Source organism: Mustela putorius, unplaced genomic scaffold, assembly GCF_011764305.1.
Source record: "Mustela putorius furo isolate JIRA1106 unplaced genomic scaffold, ASM1176430v1.1 tig00000129_pilon_pilon_pilon, whole genome shotgun sequence".
NCBI lineage: Eukaryota > Metazoa > Chordata > Mammalia > Carnivora > Mustelidae > Mustela > Mustela putorius.
Genome location: NW_025421290.1, coordinates 20,171,281 through 20,194,561, shown reverse-complemented (window position 1 = coordinate 20,194,561; position 23,281 = coordinate 20,171,281). Strand labels below are relative to the sequence as shown.

Here is a 23,281-nt window from a genome sequence, read left to right as displayed (position 1 = left end):
CTCTCCCTCGCTTACTGCTCCCTCTGCTTGTGCTCTTGCTCGCTCACTCTCTCTCTCAAATAAATAAAATCTTGGGCCAGGGGTGGGGGTGGGGGAGAAGAAGAAAAGGCCTCTTTAAAAAGATAGTCACTATTTACCAATAAATTCCAATTGCTTGGCCCCAAGCAGTTTTGCAAAAAGCCCCACCCAAATGAACCCTCCAGCTACCTAGACTCGCTTCCCCAGCTGCTCGGACTCCTCTGTCACAGGACCCCACCCTAATAAAATGATGATCACTATCTGTATGAAATGGCAGCTACTGATCTCAAAATATGTGGAAATGCCTTTGTAAAATGTTATACAAATACTACTTTTAATTCCTAAAGCTATTTTCATTTTTTTAAAGATTTTATTTATTGACAGAGAGAGAAAGACAGCAAGAGAGGGAACACAGCAGGAGGAGTGGGAGAGGGAGAAGCAGGCTCCCCTGAGCAAGGGCTCCATCCCAGGACTCTGAGATCATGACCTGAGTCCAAGGCAGCCACCAAACAACTAAGCCACCCAGGCACCCTGAGACATTTTCATTTTAAAAGAAGATAGATCCAATGGCAGATAGAAAATCTATTCTCTGTGGGGCGCCTGAGTGGCTCAGTTGGTTAAGCGACAGCCTTCATCTCAGGTCATGATCCCAGAGTCCTGGGATCGAGTCCCACATCTGGCTCCCTGCTCCTTGGAGAGTCTGCTTCTCCCTCTGACTTTCTCCCCTCTCATGTTCTCTTTCACTCTCTCTCTCTCAAATAAATAAATAATTAATTAATTAAAAAAAAAAAAAGAAAATCTATTCTCTGCTAAATAAAGACATTCCCCAAATCCTCAAATCATTCAATTTACTGATCTCGTAAACAAAAAATGAAAGCTGGAAGAGTGGAAGATACAGAAACTGGAGGCAAGGTGATTAGATTTGAGATAGAGTTTTGAAGATTACTAGTTCTGTGATCTGATGATAACCATGGGATGCATGACAGGTTTCCTGGGCCTAAATTCTCTCATCTGTAATATAAGGAGTTAACTACCTCTTGTTGTTGTTGTTATTTGCTAGTAGCCTCTGCATATGGAATCTAACATAGATCGTTTAGGGGGGTCAAAAAAATAAAATATTCATCCTCAAATAGAATGAAGTGGTATTCTGTGATTTAAAACATCCAAAGAGAGTTATTCATTCTTGGCACAAGTCAGTTTACCCACTGAGTTACTCTGGCAAATTTGTAACTAAGTATTTTGGGTGAGTAGTAAAAGCCAAACTGTCAAGTGTATAGTAGAAAAGTCAAGTGTATAGTAGAGAGCAACCAGAGTTAAATATCCTTCTGCCTCCCTCATTTTGGCACCTGCTTAACCCACTCTTTACCAACAATCTCTATTATATGTTTATATAATATAATGTTATACCAATGTTATACCATTTTATTTTATTCAAGGCTTGGGGAAATATATTAACATTTCATTTCAGCCATTTGCAACAGGTCTGAAATCTCAGTTTTCAAGATTCTACCACTCACTATTATATGTAAAATCCTTGACTAAAACTATTGGTTATATCCCTTTGGTTGTATCACTTCTATGTACTAGTGAAAGCTGAGTTTTCATAACTGAATTAGCAGCCTAATTTCTTATAATCTTATGAACCAGGTGATCAGAAATAATGTAAATTTAAAAAGGGAAGTCTGGTTGGATCAGTCGGAAGACCATGCAACTTTTGATCTCTGGATTGTGAGTTTTAGCTCCAAACTGAGTGTAGAGATTGTTTAAAAAAAAAAAAAAAAGAAAGAAAGAAAGAAAGAAAAAGAAGAAGAAAGAATGTAGATTTTTTTAAATATGAGAGGGAAAGAAAGGCTTTTCTTTTTTAAAAGATTTTATATTTATTATTTGACAGAGACGCAGTGAGAGAGGGAACACAAACAGGGGGCGTGGGAGAGGGAGAAGCAGGCTTCCCGCTGATCAGAGAGCCCAATGCAGGGCTCAATCCTAGGACCGTGGGATCATGACCGCAGCCAAAGGCAGCGCTTAAATGACTGAGCCATGCAGGCACCCCAAAAGAATGTAAATTAAAAGAATACTCACTGATTTGTATATGAGAAGTTATGAAAAAAACAATTAGGGGCACCTGGGTGGCTCAGTGGGTTAAGCCGCTGCCTTCGGCTCAGGTCATGATCTCAGGGTCCTGGGATAGAGACCCGCATCGGGCTCTCTGCTTAGCATGGAGCCTGCTTCCCCCTCTTCCTGTCTGCCTCTCTGCCTACCCGTGATCTCTCTCTCTGTCAAATAAATAAATACAATCTTTAAAAAAAAGCAATTAGGGCGCCTGAGTGGCTCAGTGGGTTAAGCCGCTGCCTTCGGCTCAGGTCATGATCTCAGGGTCCTGGGATCGAGTCCCGCATTGGGCTCTCTGCTCTGCAGGGAGCCTGCTTCCTCCTCTCCCTCTCTCTGCCTGCCTGTCTGCCGGCTTGTGATCTCTGTCTGTCAAATAAATAAATAAAATCTTAAAAAAAAAAAAGCAATTAGTAGGTATATTAACTACATATCTTAAAAAGTGTTAAAAATATTTAAAAAAGAAAACCAACAAATCTTAAACTTCAAATTTCATTGGGTTTAGTTATTATTTTGATGTGTTATACTATTTCTTAACCTTTCCTAAATCTAGCAAAAAAATAATTGTCTCTAAGCTGAAGACATTATGCAGCTGTTACTATGTGGAATGGGAGGTCCCACTGTCTAAGGTTAGCAGCAGTATAATTTCGTACAGGTCAGTATCATTCAACTCAAATAACTTTAATAGTCACCGATTAATTAAAAAAAACGTATACTGAGTATTTCCTATGTGCTAAGCACTGTGCTGTAAGGAATTAAAACATGTGATAGTTCCTATCCTGGAGGAATTTATAGGAAGCTGGAGAAAGGGACAAGACAAGTCCATATAGGTAAAATACAAGGGAAAGTATGGAAAATGAAAATAAAGTTCTCTGTGGATTCAAAGGTAAAGTCTTTTACTGGGAGGAGCTTTACTATTTCATGACGGGAAGAGAGAAAGGGACAGGTAAAAAGCTATTATGAAAATACACACAATAAAAGGAAAACCAAGATCTTGTGCATGGCTTTAAAAAGATGGGAATAAAACTTTTTATCGATCTGAATGAGTGAAAGTACACAAAGAAAAGCATGGGCTTATTATGGGAACAACAAGTAGTCAACAATAACTTCAGGGTAGGATATTCAACATTTAGGATGTTAGTCATTTATCACACTTGCATTGGTACCTTCCTTGGCGGTCCTAGGAAGGTATGAGGGGGATGAGTAGACAAATAAAACATGGTCCTAGGGAAATCTGATTCTGAAAAGAGGAGATAGGCAAATTTGGAGCTTTGTAATTTTTAATGAAGGAAAGACCAAAACTGAATGCCAAGATAAGAGAAATCATGTTTGTTCTCCTTGAAAATGGCTGTAAAATTACCCCTATCTTTTCTTCACCAAGCTCCCAATCAAATCCCTGTTTTGTTTGTACAACAAATCTCAGCGGCTGCTTTAATTTGTATTAATATGTGAATACCTATGACTTGGTAGGGGATGGTATCTGTGCTGAACTCCAGGGTTGAACTTCATTGCCTCTTTTATCCTCTCTTGGACCCACTCTGAGCCTTAACTCCACCACTGCTTCAAAACAGCCTTTGTCAAAGTCACTGATTAGAGCCGCTTTGTTAAATGCAAAGGTCGGTGTTGAGCTTTCTCATCTTCCTTATCTGCCAGCAGCATTTGATGGTATGGGGCATTTTCTCCATTTTGTCCTCTGCGCTCTGGAAACATCATTCAAGCTTCTCTTCCACACAACTGGAACCTCCTTTTCATCTCCTTGCTGGTTCTTTATCTCCCTGAATGCTAACAATTAGAGTGACCCAGGACTCTAAACAGTCAATATTTACTTATCTGCCTGGCTTTGAATCCCCTCTCTATCATTTGGGGCCTTTGATCAAAAGGAAATCACTTAATTTCTCTGAGATTCAGTTTCCTCATTTATAAATTAAGGATAATGAAAGTTGCAACCTCCCACAATGGTTGTGAATACTAAATGAATTATATATGTGAAGTGCTTAAAACAGTGCCTTTCAATGTATGCATTAACAATTTGTCCTTATTCTTTTTTAAAGAGATTTATTTATTTGACAGACAGACAGAGAGCACAAGCAGGGGGAGCAGCAGAGGGAGAGGGTGAAACAGGCCACCCGCTGAGCAAGGAGCCGATGCGGAACTTGATCCCAAAACCCTGGGATCATGACCTGAGCTGAAAGCAGAGGCTTAATCATCTGAGCCACCCAGTAGTCCCCCTTATTCATTTTTTAAAAAAATATTTTTTTGTTTATTTGAAAGGGGGGGGGGGAGAAAAGCAGACCCCCCGCTGAGCAAAGAGCCTGATGCAGAACTTAGACCTGAGCCTAAGGCAGACACCTAACTGCCTGAGCCACCAAGGCACCTGACTTGTCCTTATTTTTATCAGGCTCTTTATCATTCACTCTCTACATGATTTTGTCTCATCTCATGGCTTTAAATCCCATCTATACACTGTCAACTTTAAACTAATCTCTAGCCTGAACTACTGTCTCAAACTCCAGAATCATACAGTTCACTGCTGACCCAACATCTCCATTAGGATTTCTAATGAACATTACAAATTTAACATGTCAGAACTTTTTATTTTTGACCATTTTTCTTCATTTCAGTATATGGTGATGCTACCTATTTCAGTTGTTCTGGCTCTCCTTCACACAGCCCATCGAATCCACCAGGAATTCCTTTTATTTAGACCTTTAAGACATACCCAGAATCTAAACACTTCTCACCAACCCCACTGCTCGCACCCTACTCAAAGACATCACCACCCTTCGTCTGGATTACTGCAATAGGCTCTTTCCCGCCCATAAATTTTCTCTTAATACTATAGCCAGAGTGATTCTGCTAAACTAAAAGTGAAATCAAATCACTATTGCGCTCAATAGTGTATAATCCGACATGATCTCCCTGACCTCACCTTTCTGCTCTTTTCCTTTCTCATTTCAGACCAGCCACCCTGGTGATTGTGCTGCTCTTTACATATTCCCACAGCTCTGCCTTGAAACCTCTGCATTCAGTATTTCTTGTCCCTGAAATATCCAATCTCCACATGCCTACTCTCTCTCACTTTCTTTAGGTCTCATTCCAAATGTTATCAGTGAGCTCCATTATCTCTCATGCCCTACCTCCCAGCACTCCTTACCCTCCTTCCCCAATTTTATTTTTCATTGTAATTATTCACCATCTGACATATTATATATTATCTATCTCCCCAAAGTAGAATGTAAACTCCATGAGGGCAAGGACTTTGCTTATTTTATGCATCACTACTTATTTTTACAATTTCCAAGAATCTAAAAACAGTATCTGACATGTAGATGGTACTTGATAAATATTTGTTGAATTAATGACTTAATGAAAGAAACAGACATAAGTAAGTGGAATAGGGATGACAAAAAAGTCAAAGAAAAAACTTCAGCTTTGTCCAATGTTTGGCCTGTGACTAGCCTATCTTAGGAATAACTTCTGTCTAAACAGGACTATTTTTGTTCCTAAGAGGTGGTCTGGATGGGGAAGGAAGAAGAGAGCAGGGCAAATGCAAAGAGAAAAGGGAAAAGAAAACTACTTGCTCACTACCTCCTGCCTCCTATGCTTCATGGTTCATTCCAGCCACTGTAATAATCCCTCATTTAATTAATACAGCTGAAAATTAGAAAGCAGAAAGCTCCTTCAAAAGTCAAAATCAGTTGCACTTACATTTTATTCCTGAACTTCCACCATATCTTGTTTCTAACATCTAACAGATTACTATTATATGTGTGACCCTTTAATGGACATGTTGGTTCAAAGCATACATACCCTTGCCATGGAAGTCAGTCAGAACCAGTTTCCAGTGGAAATTACAGATCAGATGAAGGAAATAGTTCTAACTAGGAATTTGCAAAGCCTCAGTAGAAACGATATCTGGGACTTACAAAATTTTTCTCATGGGAAAGTCTTCACCTTTAGAAGGTGAAACCAAAATAAAATGAGAGGGTCAGAGGACCTGTTTAAGATGGTGAAACCAATTTATAAAGACCAATCAGAGCAGTGGTTGTATGGGGTGAAGGCGAGCTGGAGGGAATTAATTGCAAAGTGGTACAAGGAAAGTGATCTGCTTAAATGAAATCACATAGGATGTATTTACACCCATTGTGGGACTTGAACTCACAGCCTGGAGATCAAGCATCACATGCTCTGCTGACTGAGCCAGCAAGGTGCCCTAATGTTTTCTTTTTATATCTGACTTATTTCCCTCAGTAGGATGTTTCTAAGAGTCATTCGTGTTGTTGTTGCACTATTTGTTTTTTGTTGTTATTAGGTAGTAGGAATATACTACATGTACACTGTATGGATATACCACAGCTTGTTGAAACATTGACCTGTCGGTGAGCATTCAGGGTGTTTCCAGATGTGGGGCTATTATGAACAAAACTGCAGACATTTGTGTACAAATCTTGTTTTGAACATATGTCTTATGAACACGTTTTAGTTTTTCCTGAGTAAATATCTAGAGTAGAATTGTTTGGTCATATGATATGATATCTTAACTTTGTAAGAAACTTCCTGTTTTCCAAAGTGGTTGTTTAGCTACCATGATGTATGAGAGATCTAATTGTTCCACATAGTCATCTACACTTGGTGTGGACTGGCACTGCTTCTTGACAGACTCCGTTACTAGGTAATAATAGTCTTAGTTGTGATTTTCTTCAGCACAGAATCAATTTGTTCCAGATAATCTCTCTCAAGGAGACATTTTCTATTATGAGACAGCCATCTCCAAATTAGAAACTGTTGGTTTATATATACCCATAACTTAAAAATGGCCCTAATGGTGATCCCATAAAGGTTGCGTGGAAAACTCCTATTTTACTCTTGATTGTGGAAATGGGAAAAAAATCCTTTTCATTTTTGGAGCAAAGAAAGGAGGAGGAGGAGTTCCCTGGGAATGTGGGCCAAAGGTAGAGGATTTTCCTGTCCAACAGAAATATGATGTGAGTCACATAAGTAATTTTGTGAGATATTATTTCACAGCTAGCTAAGAAATTACAAGGAAACAGATGAAATTAATTTATAAATTTTAACCTGATCCATCCAAAATACTATAATTTAACACATTATCAATATAATTATTGGGTTATTTTGCTATTTTTTTATACCAACCCTGCAATATCTGCTGTATATGTTATACTAAAAGTATATCTCAATTCAGATGCTAAATTTTCAGCAGCTGAAGTGAAAAAAAATGTAGCCTTACCAAAACAACACGTTGATGTTTAATGCAAAAAATATTCAGCACTGCTTCAATTTTTAAAGTTAAATTTGAATTAATTAAAATTAAAAGATTTAAAATTCAGTTTCTCCATTGAACCAGCCACGTTTCAAGTGCTCAGTGGTGACATATACCCGGTTGCTACCATATATTTCTAGAGTTTTGTCTGTGGGACGGGAAGGAGAAGATGGAGCTGAGACTTATTGCTTGCTGTGACTCAGGTCAGAGTAGAAATACCAGTACTATTTGCTATTAGTGTGAAATTTGAAATAGATATCTATATATATCTTTTTTCCCTAGCTGCATTGTTTTGAACAAGTAACTTAACCTCTGTAACTCCACTTTCACCGTCTGTCTGTAAAACAGGAAAGTAATAACACCCTTCAGATTGTTGTGAAGCTTGAGAAGGCACACAAAGCACATGGTAGAACGACTGGCAGCTTTTTGAAAAGGAATAAGTGGTGGCTTTTAAAAATCCAAATTATTCTTTGGATGGGGACCATGTATAGTTCTTCTTCTATATTTAAAGGAGTAGAAGTGGGGCACCTGGGTGGCTCACCTGACCTGCCTTCAGCTCAGGTCATGATCTCAGCGTTCTGGGATCAAACCTTGCATGGGGCTCTCTGCTCAGAGGGGAGCCTGCTTCCCCCTCTCCCTCTGCCTGCCTCTCTGCCTACATGTGCTCGCTCTCGCTCTCTCTCTCTATCTAATAAATAAATAAATAAATAAATAAAATCATCTAAAAAAAAAAAGGAGTAGATGTTTTTAAAATCCTGTTTGGAAATGGCATTCACTGATTCAGCAAATTCTATCTCTCAGGTCAGGTGCTCAACACTTAAAACACAAAGAATGAACACAGTCCCCACCGTCAAGAACCTTACAGTGCTTAATGTTAGAAACAACAAGGTGTTGGGTTAAGGTCCAAGTGAGAAAAGGAAAACCAAAGAGAGTAACAAATTTATCCAACAACCCCAAAGAAAAGAAGCCCTACAGATAAAAATTGAGTTTATGAATTGAAAACCTTAATAGTTCTATTTCTCTACCTTCCTTTAAAATTGATATCCACAATTATAATAGCCAAGATTTAAGAAGTTAGATTAGCATGAACTTAAATGCTCAGTGATTGATTAGTAGTAGCCTTTATTTCTGCCACATGGAAGACACTGCTTTTTTTTTCCTCTTGTCTTGGTTGTTATTTCTTGAGCCATGCTTGTTTTTTAGTTTAGTAGTTTGTATTTATCTAACAAAAAAAAAAAAAAAAAGGAAAAGTCAGTTCAATTCAAAGGTCTAAAAATACAGAATATTTTAAAAGTTATTACTGGTAAGTAAAAAACATTAAAAACTACATATGAGTAAAATAAGTGATTGAAATAAGTAAAATTGCATCTTTAATATAGCTTCTCTTCTTATTCTAACAATAAAGATCCTCTGGACGGATAAGATCTCATTTTTGAAATCTAGATATTGAAGTGATGTTAAAGGAAACTCCTTAATTTCTTAAAATTTTTGTTTTTAACAGCTATTTCTGGAGTGTCTGGGCGGCTCTAACCTCTGTGCTGATATTACCTTTTGATCCTTGGAAGATTCTAGGGCAGAAACTACAGCAGACCCTCAACATCCCATTCCACCTCTATTGTTACTACAATAGAAGTAATAAGATTCCCTGCTCAAAGATTCAATTTGTTGACAACTTTTTGTGCAAGCGTCATATCTGACCTTTATAGCTACAGTGATTTATAATTGTAAAAAAAAAATTACCTTTTGGTTGTCTTACATGTTTTTTCCATTGGCCTTTTCTTTTCCTGTTTTACTTTCCTTTCCTCACATCCATTCCCCTGAGAAAAGGGGACACACATAAGGCATGAGATTGAGGGAAGTAGATTGACATAAGAGGAGGGAGCCAGAGGGCAAATGAAAAATAGTGGAGAGAGTGGAAAAGAGAGAGGGAAGTGAGGAAGAAAGGAAAAAGCCAGAAGCAGGAGAGAAAAAAAGCACAGAAGGAGAGACAACTTAATTTGGTCTTAAATAAAAAAAAAATGTCTTTATTCTTTCCAATGGAGCCCATTGTTAGATTTCACAAACAGCTTCCCTTTTGGGGTCCCCCCACCCTTTCTTTTTTTAGATGGTGTTTTATAAACAGAGACTGAACCTGGCTATTTAGGATTTCAAGGAATTTGATTTGCAATAGTTCAGAGAAAAGTGGAAAAGAAAGATGGGTTTGGATGGAGAGCACATGCCCCAGATTTCATAAGCCATTTTCCCCTGTGGGTCTTTCTCAGCTCTCTGTCTTTTGTCCAATTGCCTACCATCTTGGGAAAATAACATTGGACCATAGGTAAACCTAAATTTGGGCTTCCCACAAAGAGATCAGCAGAGCTAAGGTGAGTAATACCTAGATAGGTAAGAAATTAAAAGTCAAGAAAAGGGAGCGGTGGGCCCAGATCCAGAGAGACAGTGTCAGCCTGAGCTATGCCTTGTAGGCTTGTCATAAAAAGAGTATGTGCGCAATGCCCCTTGATGAAGCCTTACTCAGAAAGGAGCAAAGTGTCAAACTGCTGAGAGATTTGAGACATGAATAAGAGACCATGGTCCCCAGGCATGGGTGTAAAGGAGTTGGGTGATGGTGAACCTGAATAGGTTAATGGTACCATTTTTTTGGTTTTGTTTTGTTTTGTTTAATTGCTATGGGAACTGCCTGGAATAGAAATCAGATTCACCGACTCATTTTTCATCTACATTCAGTCTAAATTCCAGGGACAAGGAAGTAAGATTCTACTAATCTTTGCTCTTCTTGGGGTAGGAAGTGGAAAATGTGAGTAAGTAAGTATGAAAGGGGAAAGAAGTGATTCAGAGGAGTGTGGCAACAGGTAAGGAAATGCTAATCAGAGGGAAAATGGAAAAACTATGTAAGCCTAAGTCAGGAAACATGGGAAGACAGAGAGAGAAGTGGGAAGAATGAGAAAGTATGTGAAAGAAAACAAACGGGGAAAATAATTAATACTTTGTGACAACTGCAAGCTAAATTTGTACATTGTACCACCCTTGAGATTTAACAAGCTGAGAGCGGAAGTTCACTGCATGTCGGCTGTATCTTTGCTTAACTCCCGATTTCCAGAACCTGATTTCAAGCTGCCTGCTGAATATACAAAGAGGGGTCACCAGGACCCCACACGTATCAGCTTATGACATCATAGCAGCTGAGAGGGCCTTGGGACAGCTAAACATGCACATATAGATTCCTCATCTATATGCATACATATTTGATAGCTGAAGAAGCTTGAGGTCCAGAGACCTCATACCCGTGGAACAGAGGAAGTGCATTTAGAACTCAAACCTGGGACTTTTCATTCTAGATGAAGTATTTAACAGCTGGTTTCTTCATAGTTTCCTTCCAGATTTCCTGGAATTCATTTTCTCAGCATGTATCATGGACTCATTACCTCCTGCTTATGTTGTTTCCCAAACTGTCATCCTCAGGTTTGTTTAGCTTGTTTGTTGTGGTTTGTTTGTTTTTGTCCCCACAGGTAGTCAGTCAACAAACTTTGCTAACTACATATTCATGTCCTTGTTGCCGTCCGACTCCTTTACACCTGGTTCAAGACTTTGGCACCTTCACCCTGGACGATTCTAATGACTTCCTATCTGTAGCCTCCTCAGGGTCTCTTAGAGATGGCGGTTAGAGTAATCATTCCAAAATACAGCACTAATTTTGTTAGTTCTGTTTTCCAGTGGCTCCTCCTTCCCTACTGAACTGTACTTTCCAAACTGCCCAGCATGGCTCAAGATTTCCGGAATCTGGCTCCTGCTTAGCTTTCCAGTGGCCTCTCTCACTATTCCTACATGGAATATGCCCAGCATGGTCCTATTCTTTGATTTTGCTCACACTAATATCCAGGATACTCTTATTTCCCTTTCCTAACTCAGAGACTGTCTCCTTCCTTCAGAAATCTTTCATGATTTTCTCTCTTGAGCTAAAACTAGGCACTCCACTTTCTTCTCTTAAAGCACCCATAAGATTCCACTTTATGTTATTTATGCTCATGTCTTGAGGCCTGGCAATGTCCTGTTACCTATTTTTAATCTCTCTACAGAGCCTCAGATATACTAGATGGGCATCAAATTCTTGTTCATTTGAACAAAATTGAGTTTGTGCCAGAAGACAGGTGAAAGAATCAGTCACATATAGAATGAAACTAAATCAGCATTCTACATTAATTTCAAATTCCCAAGGCTTGAACAACTAGTGCTTTGGGATGTATGTTATATGCTATTGTACTAATTACATGCTCACATGCTAATTAACTATTAGTGATAAGGCTGCTGCACGACTAATCCTTGCTTTTAGGAAGCAAGAAGAAAATGCTTGCCTGTTGGACATCTCTGGAATTTCTAATTCTAACAATTAACTGCGATTTCTTTTTGAAATAAAATTTGGAGTAGGAATTGATAGGTGAAAATTCTATATACTGCAAAGGAGACTTTACATTTTTCTTCTAAACTATGATGGCATTTCCTTACAGTGTTTTTAGGTTCAGTACTGTAGGTTGGACTGCAAAACCACATCTCAGTGAAGTTCACCTGGTACTTTTGGACACTAAAGCCCAGTGGGAAGGCCTACAGACAAAAATCCTACTGATAGAAACACCTATCCTCTAACTGTTTGCTTCTTTTTGGGTTGGACTCTCGCAAATGTGACTAAGAATTCCCTTCCCATGGTCTTGGGTTTTAAAGAAGAAATATTTTTTTCTTTTCATTTAAGTCCAGTGAAATGGGCCTCTCTGTTCCTTCCATGATGTTCTTTGATGCGTATGACTGGAGCTGAGGCCCGCCCCTCCCCAACCCCTGACGTAGACAGTAGTTGAGAGGTGGGTCAGCAGCAAGCAAGAGGACACAATGTCCACTGCTGCCTATAGGACAACTCCTGTGTCAAAAACTTGTTAAGAAGTCAAAAGATCCTGAGTCATGAGAATAGGTAAACAAGCAGAGGCCAAAGACACAAGAAAGAAGAAAAGAGGGGCTAGATGAGTTTAGATTTACCAAGAAATTTGGTTGTAGACCACTCCCCTTCCAAATCAGCAAGGACAAAAGGCCCTGTTTTTGGGGTTCTGCCTGCAGAGCTGGTCTGGGAGTGGCTCCTACCCAGTGAGTCGGATTCAGTACTCTGCCCAGACAGACAAAAGTACTGTGATGCCTACTCCTTGAGAGATAGTATGCGGACAAGCTTTGAAGACGGGTTCCTGCACTGTGGGACTCTCGGAGTGGAGCAAAGGGAATGCACTAAAACATCCAGCCGCATTCCTTCGCTCTTAACTACTCTGTTCCTGCACCCAGAGGTGACTCCTGGATACCAGAGGCCACAAAGAAACGTAGAGGGATTCATTCCATACCTGAGGTGACCGAGTCAGTTCTCATGCTCCTGTAAAAGCAAACAGCACATTTCAAAATTTTGCCAGTGTAACCACAAATATTTAGAAGAGAATGACTAGGTATGAGATAACTGGCCATTCTCTGAATGCTTTGTAGGTAGTAATGAAACATGTTTAGCAAGCCTAAGGTATTACCTAATAACACATTTTAGAGTAAAATTTACCTACATTTCTGTTAACATGCCAGCTACCCAACCTGTAAAAGCCATAGAAGTGAATAGTATATAATAACACAATACCTATTTTTATTTTCTTTATCACCTGGCACTCCGTGAGGCTGTGGGCATCACCCTCCTACTGCCTCTCCCGTGTCTAAAAACTCATTTGAGGCTGAGACTGAGCTAATTACTGCTAATCAGGGGTTTACGTAGAGTCTCTTGTGTTGGGAATATAGGTTCTCATAGAGACGTGGGCAAGATTCTGGATGCCTGGGGTTAGAAGGTGCCCACTTCTGCTGGCTTCTTCATCATAATCTCTAAGGCCCTGATGGGAGGGTGACAGCATTAGGAAATTTTGCAGGCAAATAACATGCCCAGCTATTTACTCAAGTAACTGCATTTCTTATAGTTCACTGGATCAAATAAGAGGCTAGCTGTCAGTTTTTCAGATCATTTCACTTTCAGAAATGCCTTTGGATAAAGAAATTTTCTGCATTCCTGATTTTTATAAAGTTAATAATAATAATGAAAATACTTGTTTTCTTAACCTCATTAGCATCTGAAACACAAACTTCAGTCATTTAATTTTCACCAAATCTTTGTTTCTTGGCTACAATTTCAATACATTTTTTGGAAGCATTTCTGTTCGAGTAAAACAAAACACTTGGGAAGAATAATTACCCTCATACAATAGCTTCCCAGATTAATGTATAAAGACATAATTAGGATCCATTTTAAGGGACCTGGCAAGGGCACCTGGGTGACTCAGTGGGTTAAGCCTCTGCCTTCGGCTCGGGTGGTGATCTCAGGGTCTTGGGATTGAGCCCCGCATTGGGCTCTCTGCTCAGCGGGGAGCCTGCTTCCCTGCCTCTCTCTCTGCTTGCCTCTCTGCCTACTTGTGATTTCTCTGTCAAGTAAATAAATAAAATCTTCAAAAAAAAAAGGGACCTGGCAAAGAAATCCAGGTTGAGGTCTACAATGGATCTTTCTGAAATAGAGGTTAAATTAGTAATTTTCTAAGGAGCTGGCAAATAAGTGTTCATGTAGCCATCACCAAATAGGTCTGGTGATTGACATGAAGGTTGAGCTTACCGATAAAAGTTTTTTAGAGACTGGGAAATATTAAGTAAATGTACTTTAAAAAAATAGGTGCAGATTAAAGTGATGCCTGACATTATCCTCTTTAAAACAAAGGGAAGAGTCGTAGTAGCACTATTGTCAGGGTATGAGAGGGAATATAAATGCTCCATAAAGTAAATCCTTCACTTTTAAAGGACCTAAAGTGATATTATAGATGTCTCTGTAGTCTTTCACTCATCTATATTGAAACTGTTAAATTTACATTGTAAATACTAATAAATCTGAAGATAAAAATATTCAACAAGGTCATCCTTTAATTTTTCTTTTTCATTTTCCCAAAGTATACCATTATAAAACGTCACTGAAATCCATGGTCTTGGAGAAGAGAAATAGAAAGAAATTACTTATCACTTTCATAGGGTATTGTCTTAACCCTACAAACATCCAAGGAATAAACTGAAGTCCATTCTGTTCTTAGATATAACATCTTTCATTAATAATGAAGATTCTCAAATTAGGCTCTAGCTGGTAATTATGTTCCAGATGCAAATATGCAATAAAAAAGAATCCATCCTTGATTAAGTTGGGCTTAAGAGGATTGCTTGGAGCCAAAATTTGTTTTTTGCTTTGTTTGTAAATCCTCTTTGTGTTTAGTTACAAATGAGGAAATTGAGGTCTGACAAAAATTAATTTAACTTGCCCCAAAATAGAGGAAGCAGGATTTGAACCCAGGGTTGTCTGAAAGCAAAGCTCATTCTCTAGCTGCTATGTCTTCCAATTAATGCTCTAATTAATGCCTCCTAGCATCAGTTTTGATTTTAAAACATTCATGTAATCATAATAATGGTTATGTACAATAAAAGTTTAATGGAAACGTCTATCAATAGCTACAACATATATTAATTAATCATCAACTATGCCCAAGCACTGTGGTTTCTTATCATCCTTTTGTAGAAATAAAATACCATTGTATATACATTTTTCAGAATTTCACTTTTCTAGCTTGCAGTTCCTTTTTAATCATATAGGTCTTTTACTGAAATTTTCTATTCTTTTCCTAATGGGGATCTGCTGTTTCACTAAATTAACATAATATTTTCTGGTTAGCTCTTCTTCTACCAGTCATGGTTTGGATTGTTTTCAGGTTTTAACTATAAAACACGTGTTCAATTACGTTATTTTCCCTTTTGAATTACTTCTTTGACACATGTTCCTTTAAGTCAAGCTGAATAATCATTTGTAGTGTGAATTGCCATCACTCTTGAGAAAGTTCCCACCATTTACAGTGACCCACTCAGTGTTACAGTTAACATCTAATTGGAAGCCAACTGGTAATTGCTTAACTTATATTTCTTTAATTATTAGTGAGATTGATTCCTTGTTAAGTGTTTGTCTTCTGGAGGAAATTTTCTACTCATAACTTTAACCCCTTTGCTAATTGGATACTACACTTGATCTTAGCCAAAAGGCCGAGAAGCGATGCCCCTTTGCTAATTGGATCCTTTACAAATTCCCATCAGCTATATCTAGCTCTGGAGGTAAAACCATTATAGATCATCTAGTTACTCTTTCCTTGTTCCACTGTTATGTATTCCTTTACTTAAAATGATTTTTGGGAGATAGATGTTTATAATTGTTAGATAATCAATTGGCCTGGAACTCTGTTCCCCAAGAGCTCCACCCTTCTTTCAGACCTCTGCCCTTCCTCAGAGAAGCTGTCCAGGGACAGCTGTCCACTGAGAGATATCCTTCCTCCTCCTCCTCGAATCCCTGTTTCTAGTCTGTAACTCATTTTTGTTTTTATCACAGTACATTCCAGCTGGCATAATGTATTTTGTTTGTGTGTGATCTATATTCTCCACTAGAATGAAAGAGCCTCTGACTTGTTTTCACAGCTGTACCCCTAGTGCCTAACACATACAAAGTGCTCAGTTAATATTATTGAATGAATGGATCAAACTTTGCTGTCGAAAATATCTTTTGTTATTTCAAAGGGAAAGTGATCTTTTTTCTGCTACTGAAGCAATTCAACCATTCCATTTTCTTCTAGTTTATTTTAGTTTTAAAATATCTGACTCTTTACCCATCTGAAATTATTTTTTGTAGTACAGCATAGATCTTTAACCAACATATTCTAGAGTTTTGCTTTTTCTCATGTTTCTTTCAGACCTCTATCAGTTTGAATCTATTTTACTATCATAATTTCTATATCCTAAACTTTTCACTGGTGGCCATTTAATTATAATATGGCTTAAGGTTTTATATAACCTCTAGACATTTTCCAGCCCCAGTGGTTTCCTTGAGATTCTTACCCCTATTTTTTCCACATACTTTCTATAATTGTATAATTTCTCTGAGATATGCTATTTAGATCATTGGTACTGTATTAAATTTATAAATTAATTTAGGCCTTGTCATCTCTGTTGTCTTAAATATAGCTGCCCAGATAGAGAGCTTTATTTTCGTTATTGAGGTCATCTTGTGCTTCTGCCATTAGAGTTTTATAATTCTATATATACAGGTCTCTTATCACTCTCACTAAATATCTGAATTTTATTGCTGCTTTTGAAAAATACATTCTTTTTCAGTGCATTTTTTTTGTTTGTTAATAAAAATCATGAAACGAACAATATTTTGTGAGTTTATCTTATAATCTGTGACCTTCCTAAAACTGTTTACAAACCAAGATATTTGTTGATTCTCAAATTTTCTAAATACAAATTTCCATTTGCAAAGAGTGATTTTTTTTAAAAAACCTCTTATTTATCCATCATATTTCTTTGTTCTATTGCAACTGCTAGACTCCCTTATATTATATCACATAGAAATGTTAATAAGAACATCCTTAATTTGTTCTAAGTTTTAAGTAGCACAATTCTAAAATTTCTTCTTTAAAAACAATTTTGGCTCCAGTTTGGAATAAATATTTTTCACTGTGCTGAAGGAGAACTCTTCTGCATTTTGTGGATCTTTATCAAGAATATCAAAGTCTCTCAAATGTATTTAAGTATCTATGATTTTTTTCTGCTTTTCTTTCGAATAATGACTTATACTGACAGTTTCCTTAATTTTATATTAAGGAAATTATATTTCCTTAATTTTATATTAAGCTCACTACGTTTTGCATGCTAAGATTCTATGAATTTACCATATATTGTCTTAAGGAAGATTAATCGAGACTTTTCTTTCTTGTGTTGTCTTTCCGGCTTTATAATCCGGACAAATTATTTGCTTCAAAAAATTAGGAGAATATAACATAATTTTTCTATATTTAAAAGAAAACTTTACATTAAATAGAGGTAATTCTTAGAGTGTCTAAAACACTGTCCAGTAAAAGTCACAGCTGTGTTTTTTTTCTTTAATGGGAGCTCTTGGATAAATTTTTTCTGTTCTCAAGTGCCAGTTTTCCTCCTTGCCTTTTTGTTGAAGTCATTTATTTAACTTGGGGTTTCAAAGTTATTGAAGAAAACTTGTATATAATCTTTCTCAGTAACATTTTACTATTGTTCTCATATGATGACCTTTTAAATTTCTAATTTTATTATTCATTTATTTATTTGAGGATTCTATTTACTTATTTGGGAGAGAGAGAAACAGAGGGAGAGAAAGCATGAGCAGGGAGGAGAGGGAGCAGCAGACCCCCCGCTGAGCAGGAAGCCCGATGTGGGGCTCGATCCCAGGACCCTGGGATCATGACCTGAGCCGAAGGCAGACACCTAATGAGCCACCCAGGCGTCCCTAATTTTTAAATTTTTTTAAAAGAGTTGTCCAGTGGTTTGCCTGTTTTGTCATTCTTTTTGAAGAATCAACCAAACTCTGTAGCACTTCAAATTACTTTTAATCTTTCTCATTTCTTTCTTTTTAAAAAAATTTTTTTTCTCCTGTTTGTTCTTTATACTTAAAATGATTTTAGACATAATTCATTACATTCCCTAATTCATTCTTGCTCAAGTAAACATTTAAATCTCTAGGTGTTTCTGTGGTTTCTTTTCAAGTGTTACATTGAAATGACTGGATTAACTTTTATCTTTATAATACAACAGTTCTCTCACATATTTAGCTTGCACTTGAGTATTAAAATGATGAAAACAGGGGCACCTGGGTGGCTCAGTCGGTTGGGCATCCAATGCTTGATTTCAGCTCTGGTCATGATCTCAAGGTTGTGAGACAGAGGCGTGAGTCAGGCTCTGTGCTCAGCTGGTGGGGGGTTGTGGGGAGGTGGGGGGTGAGGGGGTTCTGCTCCAGGATTCTCTCTTTCTCTCTCCCTCTCCTCCCACCCCTCTCCCACCTGCACTCTCTATTTAAAATATTAAATAAGTAAATCTTTAAAAAGAATAAATAAAATTATGAAAGTATTTTTTTTTTTGATGATGAAGTTATTTGTTGGAAATGTAGAAAAGCATAAGAAATATGTAGAGAACATGGAGAGAAGTATAAAGTAAAAGCAGGAGTGCCCATAGTCACTCTGGGAGAGAGTGCCTTTACTCCAAATGTGGACACTCTGCTTCTATCCTATATTCTTCAACACATGCAGTTGACACCAGAGAGCCTAGAATGTGAACTGAAGGGTGTGAGAAGTTGACAGGAGGATAAAAATTAGGCAAGGTTAAAACCAAATGTGGAGAATGAAGAGACGACTGGGTCATCATTCGATTACATCATAGCTATAGCTGAGAATCTTCAGCAACAAATGCCAGAGCGGCAGAGACGTTAGCGCATACACTTACTCATGTTACCTCACGTCTTAGCACCCGGGTGTTTCCCCACCTCACATACCTGGATTCTTCAGCCTTGAGAGCTAGGTTTTTAAATTCAGTTGTCCTTATTTCAGAGGATCTGGTGCTCAGCTGGTTGGATGAACTCGTGTCACTTTCTTCTTGAGTCAAGGTAGTATGAAAACATCGTTCACCTTGGAAAGTCAGCGTTACATTTGAGATGGTGACATGTTTTGAGGGTTCTCTGAACTCGTTCTTAATTTTTGTATCTCGTAGACACCCAGGCTTCAGAGTGTTTCCCATTTTTTCCTTTGAAAATAAATAGCAGCGAATTAGGTAACAGGAGAGCATTGCACAAAAATAGATAATTTATGGAGCAAAAACACCTAATACAGCAATCATTTCATTCTGTATCTACTGGGTGCCCTCAAGTTCACAAGTGCAAGGTTGAGGGAATGAGGCTTGGTGTTGTGTGGAAGCTGATAGTCTGGGACTTGACACTGCAAATTCAGAAGCTCATGTGTTTGGGTACAACCCTGTCAGCTTACCCCAGAATATTAGTACTTAATTACAGCATTTCCTTTTTCTGAATTGTTGGGGCAAAGAAGGTTGTCTAGAAATACCTTGCCACCTACTCCCCAATCTGATGTTGCTCTTAATTTAAGAGTACCAAATAGGTGAGGGGGCGCCTGGGTGGTTCAGTCAGTTAAGTGTCCAGCTTCTGATTTCAGCTCAGGTCAGGATCTCAGAGCCTTGGGATCAAGCCCCGTGTCAGGCTCTGCTCGGCTGGGAGTCTGCTTCTCTCCCTCTCTCCCCCTCCCCCTGCTTATGCATGCTCTCTCTCTCTTTCAAATAAATAATAAATCTTTTTTTTTTTAAGAGTATCTAATAGGTGACATGAGTCATGTTTTTTGAGGCAAAAGAGTTCATTTTTCAAAAGAGTTAGAACCCACACCTAAAACTAAAACGGTAAAATCTCTCCTGTTCTCCTAGTTTCCTGAGTTCTATCAATGGACCACCTCTCTAGCCACTCACTGCCTTCCTCAGAATCTGTCTTAGGCCTCTGATCAATGGGTCAGCTGGTCCTAAACACTGTGTCTCTCTACTGTCCCCTCTCACCTCCTCCTTCCTCCCATGGTCACCGCCTCATTTACCACCTCTATTAACTTCCCTGGAAAATAATACAGTACTCTTCTTCCTTAAGGGAAAAACTTTTTTTCCATCAATGAAAGTAACACATATTTACACATTGATTATAGATCATTTAGAAGATCCTCTAAGATATAAAGTGGAAGGGAGAAAACTATTAATTTCTTGGGGCCACTGGCCAGAAATAACTACTCTTACGGCACACTTCATTCAGGCTTTTTGTCCTTTTATTTTGTATGTGTCTGCTTTGTGATAACATTTCAGTTCTATATCCTACATTGTTCACTTGATTTATTAAAAGCATTTTCCTCATGTCATTACAAATTGTGTGAAAAACTGCTTGAATTTTTTTGGATTTAAAGTTATTTTATTGTAGGAAACAGAAAAACATAAAAAGGAAAAACATTAATTGCCTATAATTCCACGATCTGGAAATAAGCTGCTGTTAATAATATGACTTCTCCCCCCCCACATTGCTTATGAGCTTATACATGTATTTTTATGTAATAGGGATCATATTTAATTTTTCACTCAACTTTTTTCAATCATGAAAATTTCTCCAGGTTAAGAAAAATTTTCCCAACAATTTTAATAACTACAGAGTAGTCTTTCACTTAACAAATATGTTGACTGTCTATGATCTTGCCAGATACTATGATCGCTCCTAAAAAAGATTAATACAGCACCTGCCCTTCATGGATTTATATCAATTTATTGACTCCGTTGTGGTGGGTGTTTAGGTTCCTTTTAAATTTTCATTATTTCATTTTGACAAACGTGATATACAGTATTATTAACATCTTTATAGCTAAATCCTCACTCTTCATTCTGATTAATTCCTTAAGGAAGATTCCTAGAAATGGAATCACTGGGGCAAAGGGAATAAACTTTTTTAGGCTATTTTTTTTTTTTAAAGATTTTATTTATTTAGTTGCAGACAGAGATCACAAGTAGGTAGAGAGGCAGTCAGAGAGAGAGGATGAAGCAGACCCCCCACCAAGCAGAGAGCCCAATGCGGGCCTCGATCCCACGGCCTCGATCCCACGACCCTCGGATCATGACGTGACCTGAAAGCAGAGGCTTCAACCTATTGAGCCACCCAGGTGCCCTTAGGCTCTTGATTATAATGATTTCAAAAAAGTTTGGGCCAATTCTTATCTCTACCATGAATCTATGTGACTTCCAAGTTGACCACACCTTTACTAATGCTGACTATCTTTATTCATTCAATTAACAGTTTTATAGGCTTTTTTTCTAAGTTTGCATTCCTTTGGTTGCTGGTGAGGTTAAACTTTCTCCAGTGTATTTATTGGCAGTCTTCTTCTTCTGTAAACTGTCTATCCTTGCCCTTTGTGATTTTTCTATGATGGGCCCCATGGAGGATTTCCAGCAGTAGGTCCTCAAACTTAAGCCTTTATCTACAATCCATGCTATCATCAGAGTAATCTTTCTAAAAGCACAGTTCCTTCGCTCCCTCACACAGAGGGTTTTTTGTGGTTAAAGTTTTCCCAGAGAGCAATGTCCATACTTCTTTTTTATTTTATTTAGTTAAAAAAAATTTTTTTTAAATGTCTATACTTCTTGATTTGGCATTCAAGGTTTGCAAACAACTTTCCAATCCTATAACCTAATATTTTCCACATATATTATGCTCCAGCCGAACTGAACTACCATTCTTAGATACCGCTGTGTTTTTCCGCTTTCTAGCCTTTTCTAAACCCACTCACTTCTTTTGGCACTTTATTTTTCTATTTCCATCCTCACTTTTACCGATTGAAATTTCACCCCATCCTTCAATGTAGTGCATTTATACACATTTGAACCTTAAAATAGCCCTTATGTGACATTAATATCCTTGTTTTGGAGACGAGGAAACTCATGCAGCTCAAACAGCTCCAGTGGTTTGGCCAAACAGTTATGCAGCAGGGCAAGAGTCCAGCCCGGGTCTTCTGACCCTGGTCCCGAAGCTCCCTCCATCTCACCACAGCTTTCTTTCCTTTTTTTAAAGATTTTATTTATTTATTTGACAGACAGAGATCACAAGTAGGCGGAGAGGCAGGCAGAGGGAGAGGGGGAAACAGGCTTCCTGCCAAGCAGAGAACCCAATGCGGGTCTCGATCCTGGGACCCCGAGATCATGACCAGAGCCGAAGGCAGAGGCTTAACCCACTGAGCCACCCAGGCGCCCCTCACCATAGCTTTATGATACTGGGTTAAATGTGATGGTAAGGATGGTCCCTGCCTCTTTCAGGATACCCCCTGTAACTCCTTTATACCAGTGCTTAAGGCTAATATCCCATTATTTAAAATTAGGTTACTCAGAGCACATTCCACAGTATTTTGATAAGCAGTATTCAGGAGTTAACCAAGAAGAGTGATGTTGGTTATCACTCTTATTCTTAATTATTAAGGAATGAATGTCTGCTATGTCCCTTACCTTTTCCTCTTGCTTGGCCCTTAGTATGTCATCATTTTCAAACACCACTGTGACCTCCGAGCAGTTTGGGTCGTCACAGAGGTCTGTGACTTCTGTGACTTCTGTGACAATATTTATATCTGGGGCCTCTGTGTCCTCATTTTCTGGAACATCTGTGACGTCGGTGACATCAGTGACGTCGGTGACATCGGTGAAATCTGAGAAATCAGTGCTTTCTACAGCATGTACAGGTTCTGAACACAAGCACAAGGGTGGGCTCTGTAGGGTTGTGCAGGCTGCAATATCCATGATGTCCCCGGAGCCCGTGATGTCGGTGCTATTCGTGATTTCTGAGAGGCTTGAGACTTCTGACAATTTGGAAACTTTGGCTTTTTCCTCATTCAAGAGGGAAATGAGTTCTACCCACTGACAAAAGAGGGTGTCTTGTTTACACGCAGGGGCGCAGAGCTGTAGGTAGTAGGCTCGACCACTCACCAGCTTTACTTTGAGGCGCATGTTCTCAGCATCGTGCACAGAAAGGGTCACAAACTGCAGAGGGAGGAACCTGAAAAGAATCACAAAGGTCATCTGGGAGCCTGACTGGAGACCTACTGAAAGGCCTTTCCTTTTGTGTTGTGTAGCAGTTTGCAGAGTGAGATGAAGGACAGCAGGCTCTTCTCCTAGACAGGCCTGGGCTGGGGCAGGCATAGGGTTGGGCAGAACCTTCTTGTGGCCACCATGTTCCTGCATCTGGCTTTTAGTTTTGAGCCTCAAAACTTTGATTTTTTAGTACATGGAGCCAGGCTGCTGAGGGCTATCTCACTCAAATTATACTCCTAAGACTCTGACGAACTGGAAAAAAAAAAATCAGAGTATCAACTGTTTATTGTGAGGGGTTTTCCCACTTTGTTAATCCTGCAAAACTGAGAGTATTTGAGTGACTTCTCTAGG

At 38.5% G+C, this 23,281-nt stretch overlaps 1 protein-coding gene and 1 pseudogene across 4 annotated transcripts in view; both read right to left on the bottom strand.

Annotated features, from left to right (window-relative positions):
- Positions 1-8,564: 8,564 nt before the first annotated feature.
- FAM71D (family with sequence similarity 71 member D) overlaps positions 8,565-23,281 on the bottom strand; it is a 33,583-nt gene continuing 18,866 nt past the window's right edge. The window contains exons 5-9 of one of the 4 annotated variants that reach the window (XR_006603917.1): positions 22,352-22,895; positions 18,828-19,075; positions 12,775-12,803; positions 9,146-10,299; positions 8,565-8,627 (exon numbers count right to left, since the gene is read on the bottom strand). Coding sequence is in view for 1 of the 4 variants with exons in the window: in XM_004738968.3 (XP_004739025.1) it covers positions 9,209-9,222; positions 12,775-12,803; positions 18,828-19,075; positions 22,352-22,895 (835 nt within the window). In the remaining 3 variants the exon portion in view is untranslated. The remainder of the gene's footprint in view (positions 8,628-9,145; positions 10,300-12,774; positions 12,804-18,827; positions 19,076-22,351; positions 22,896-23,281) is intronic. The other 3 variants (XR_006603918.1, XR_006603922.1, XM_004738968.3) reach the window with 3 other exon arrangements.
- LOC123390605 lies at positions 15,378-15,532 on the bottom strand (annotated as a pseudogene).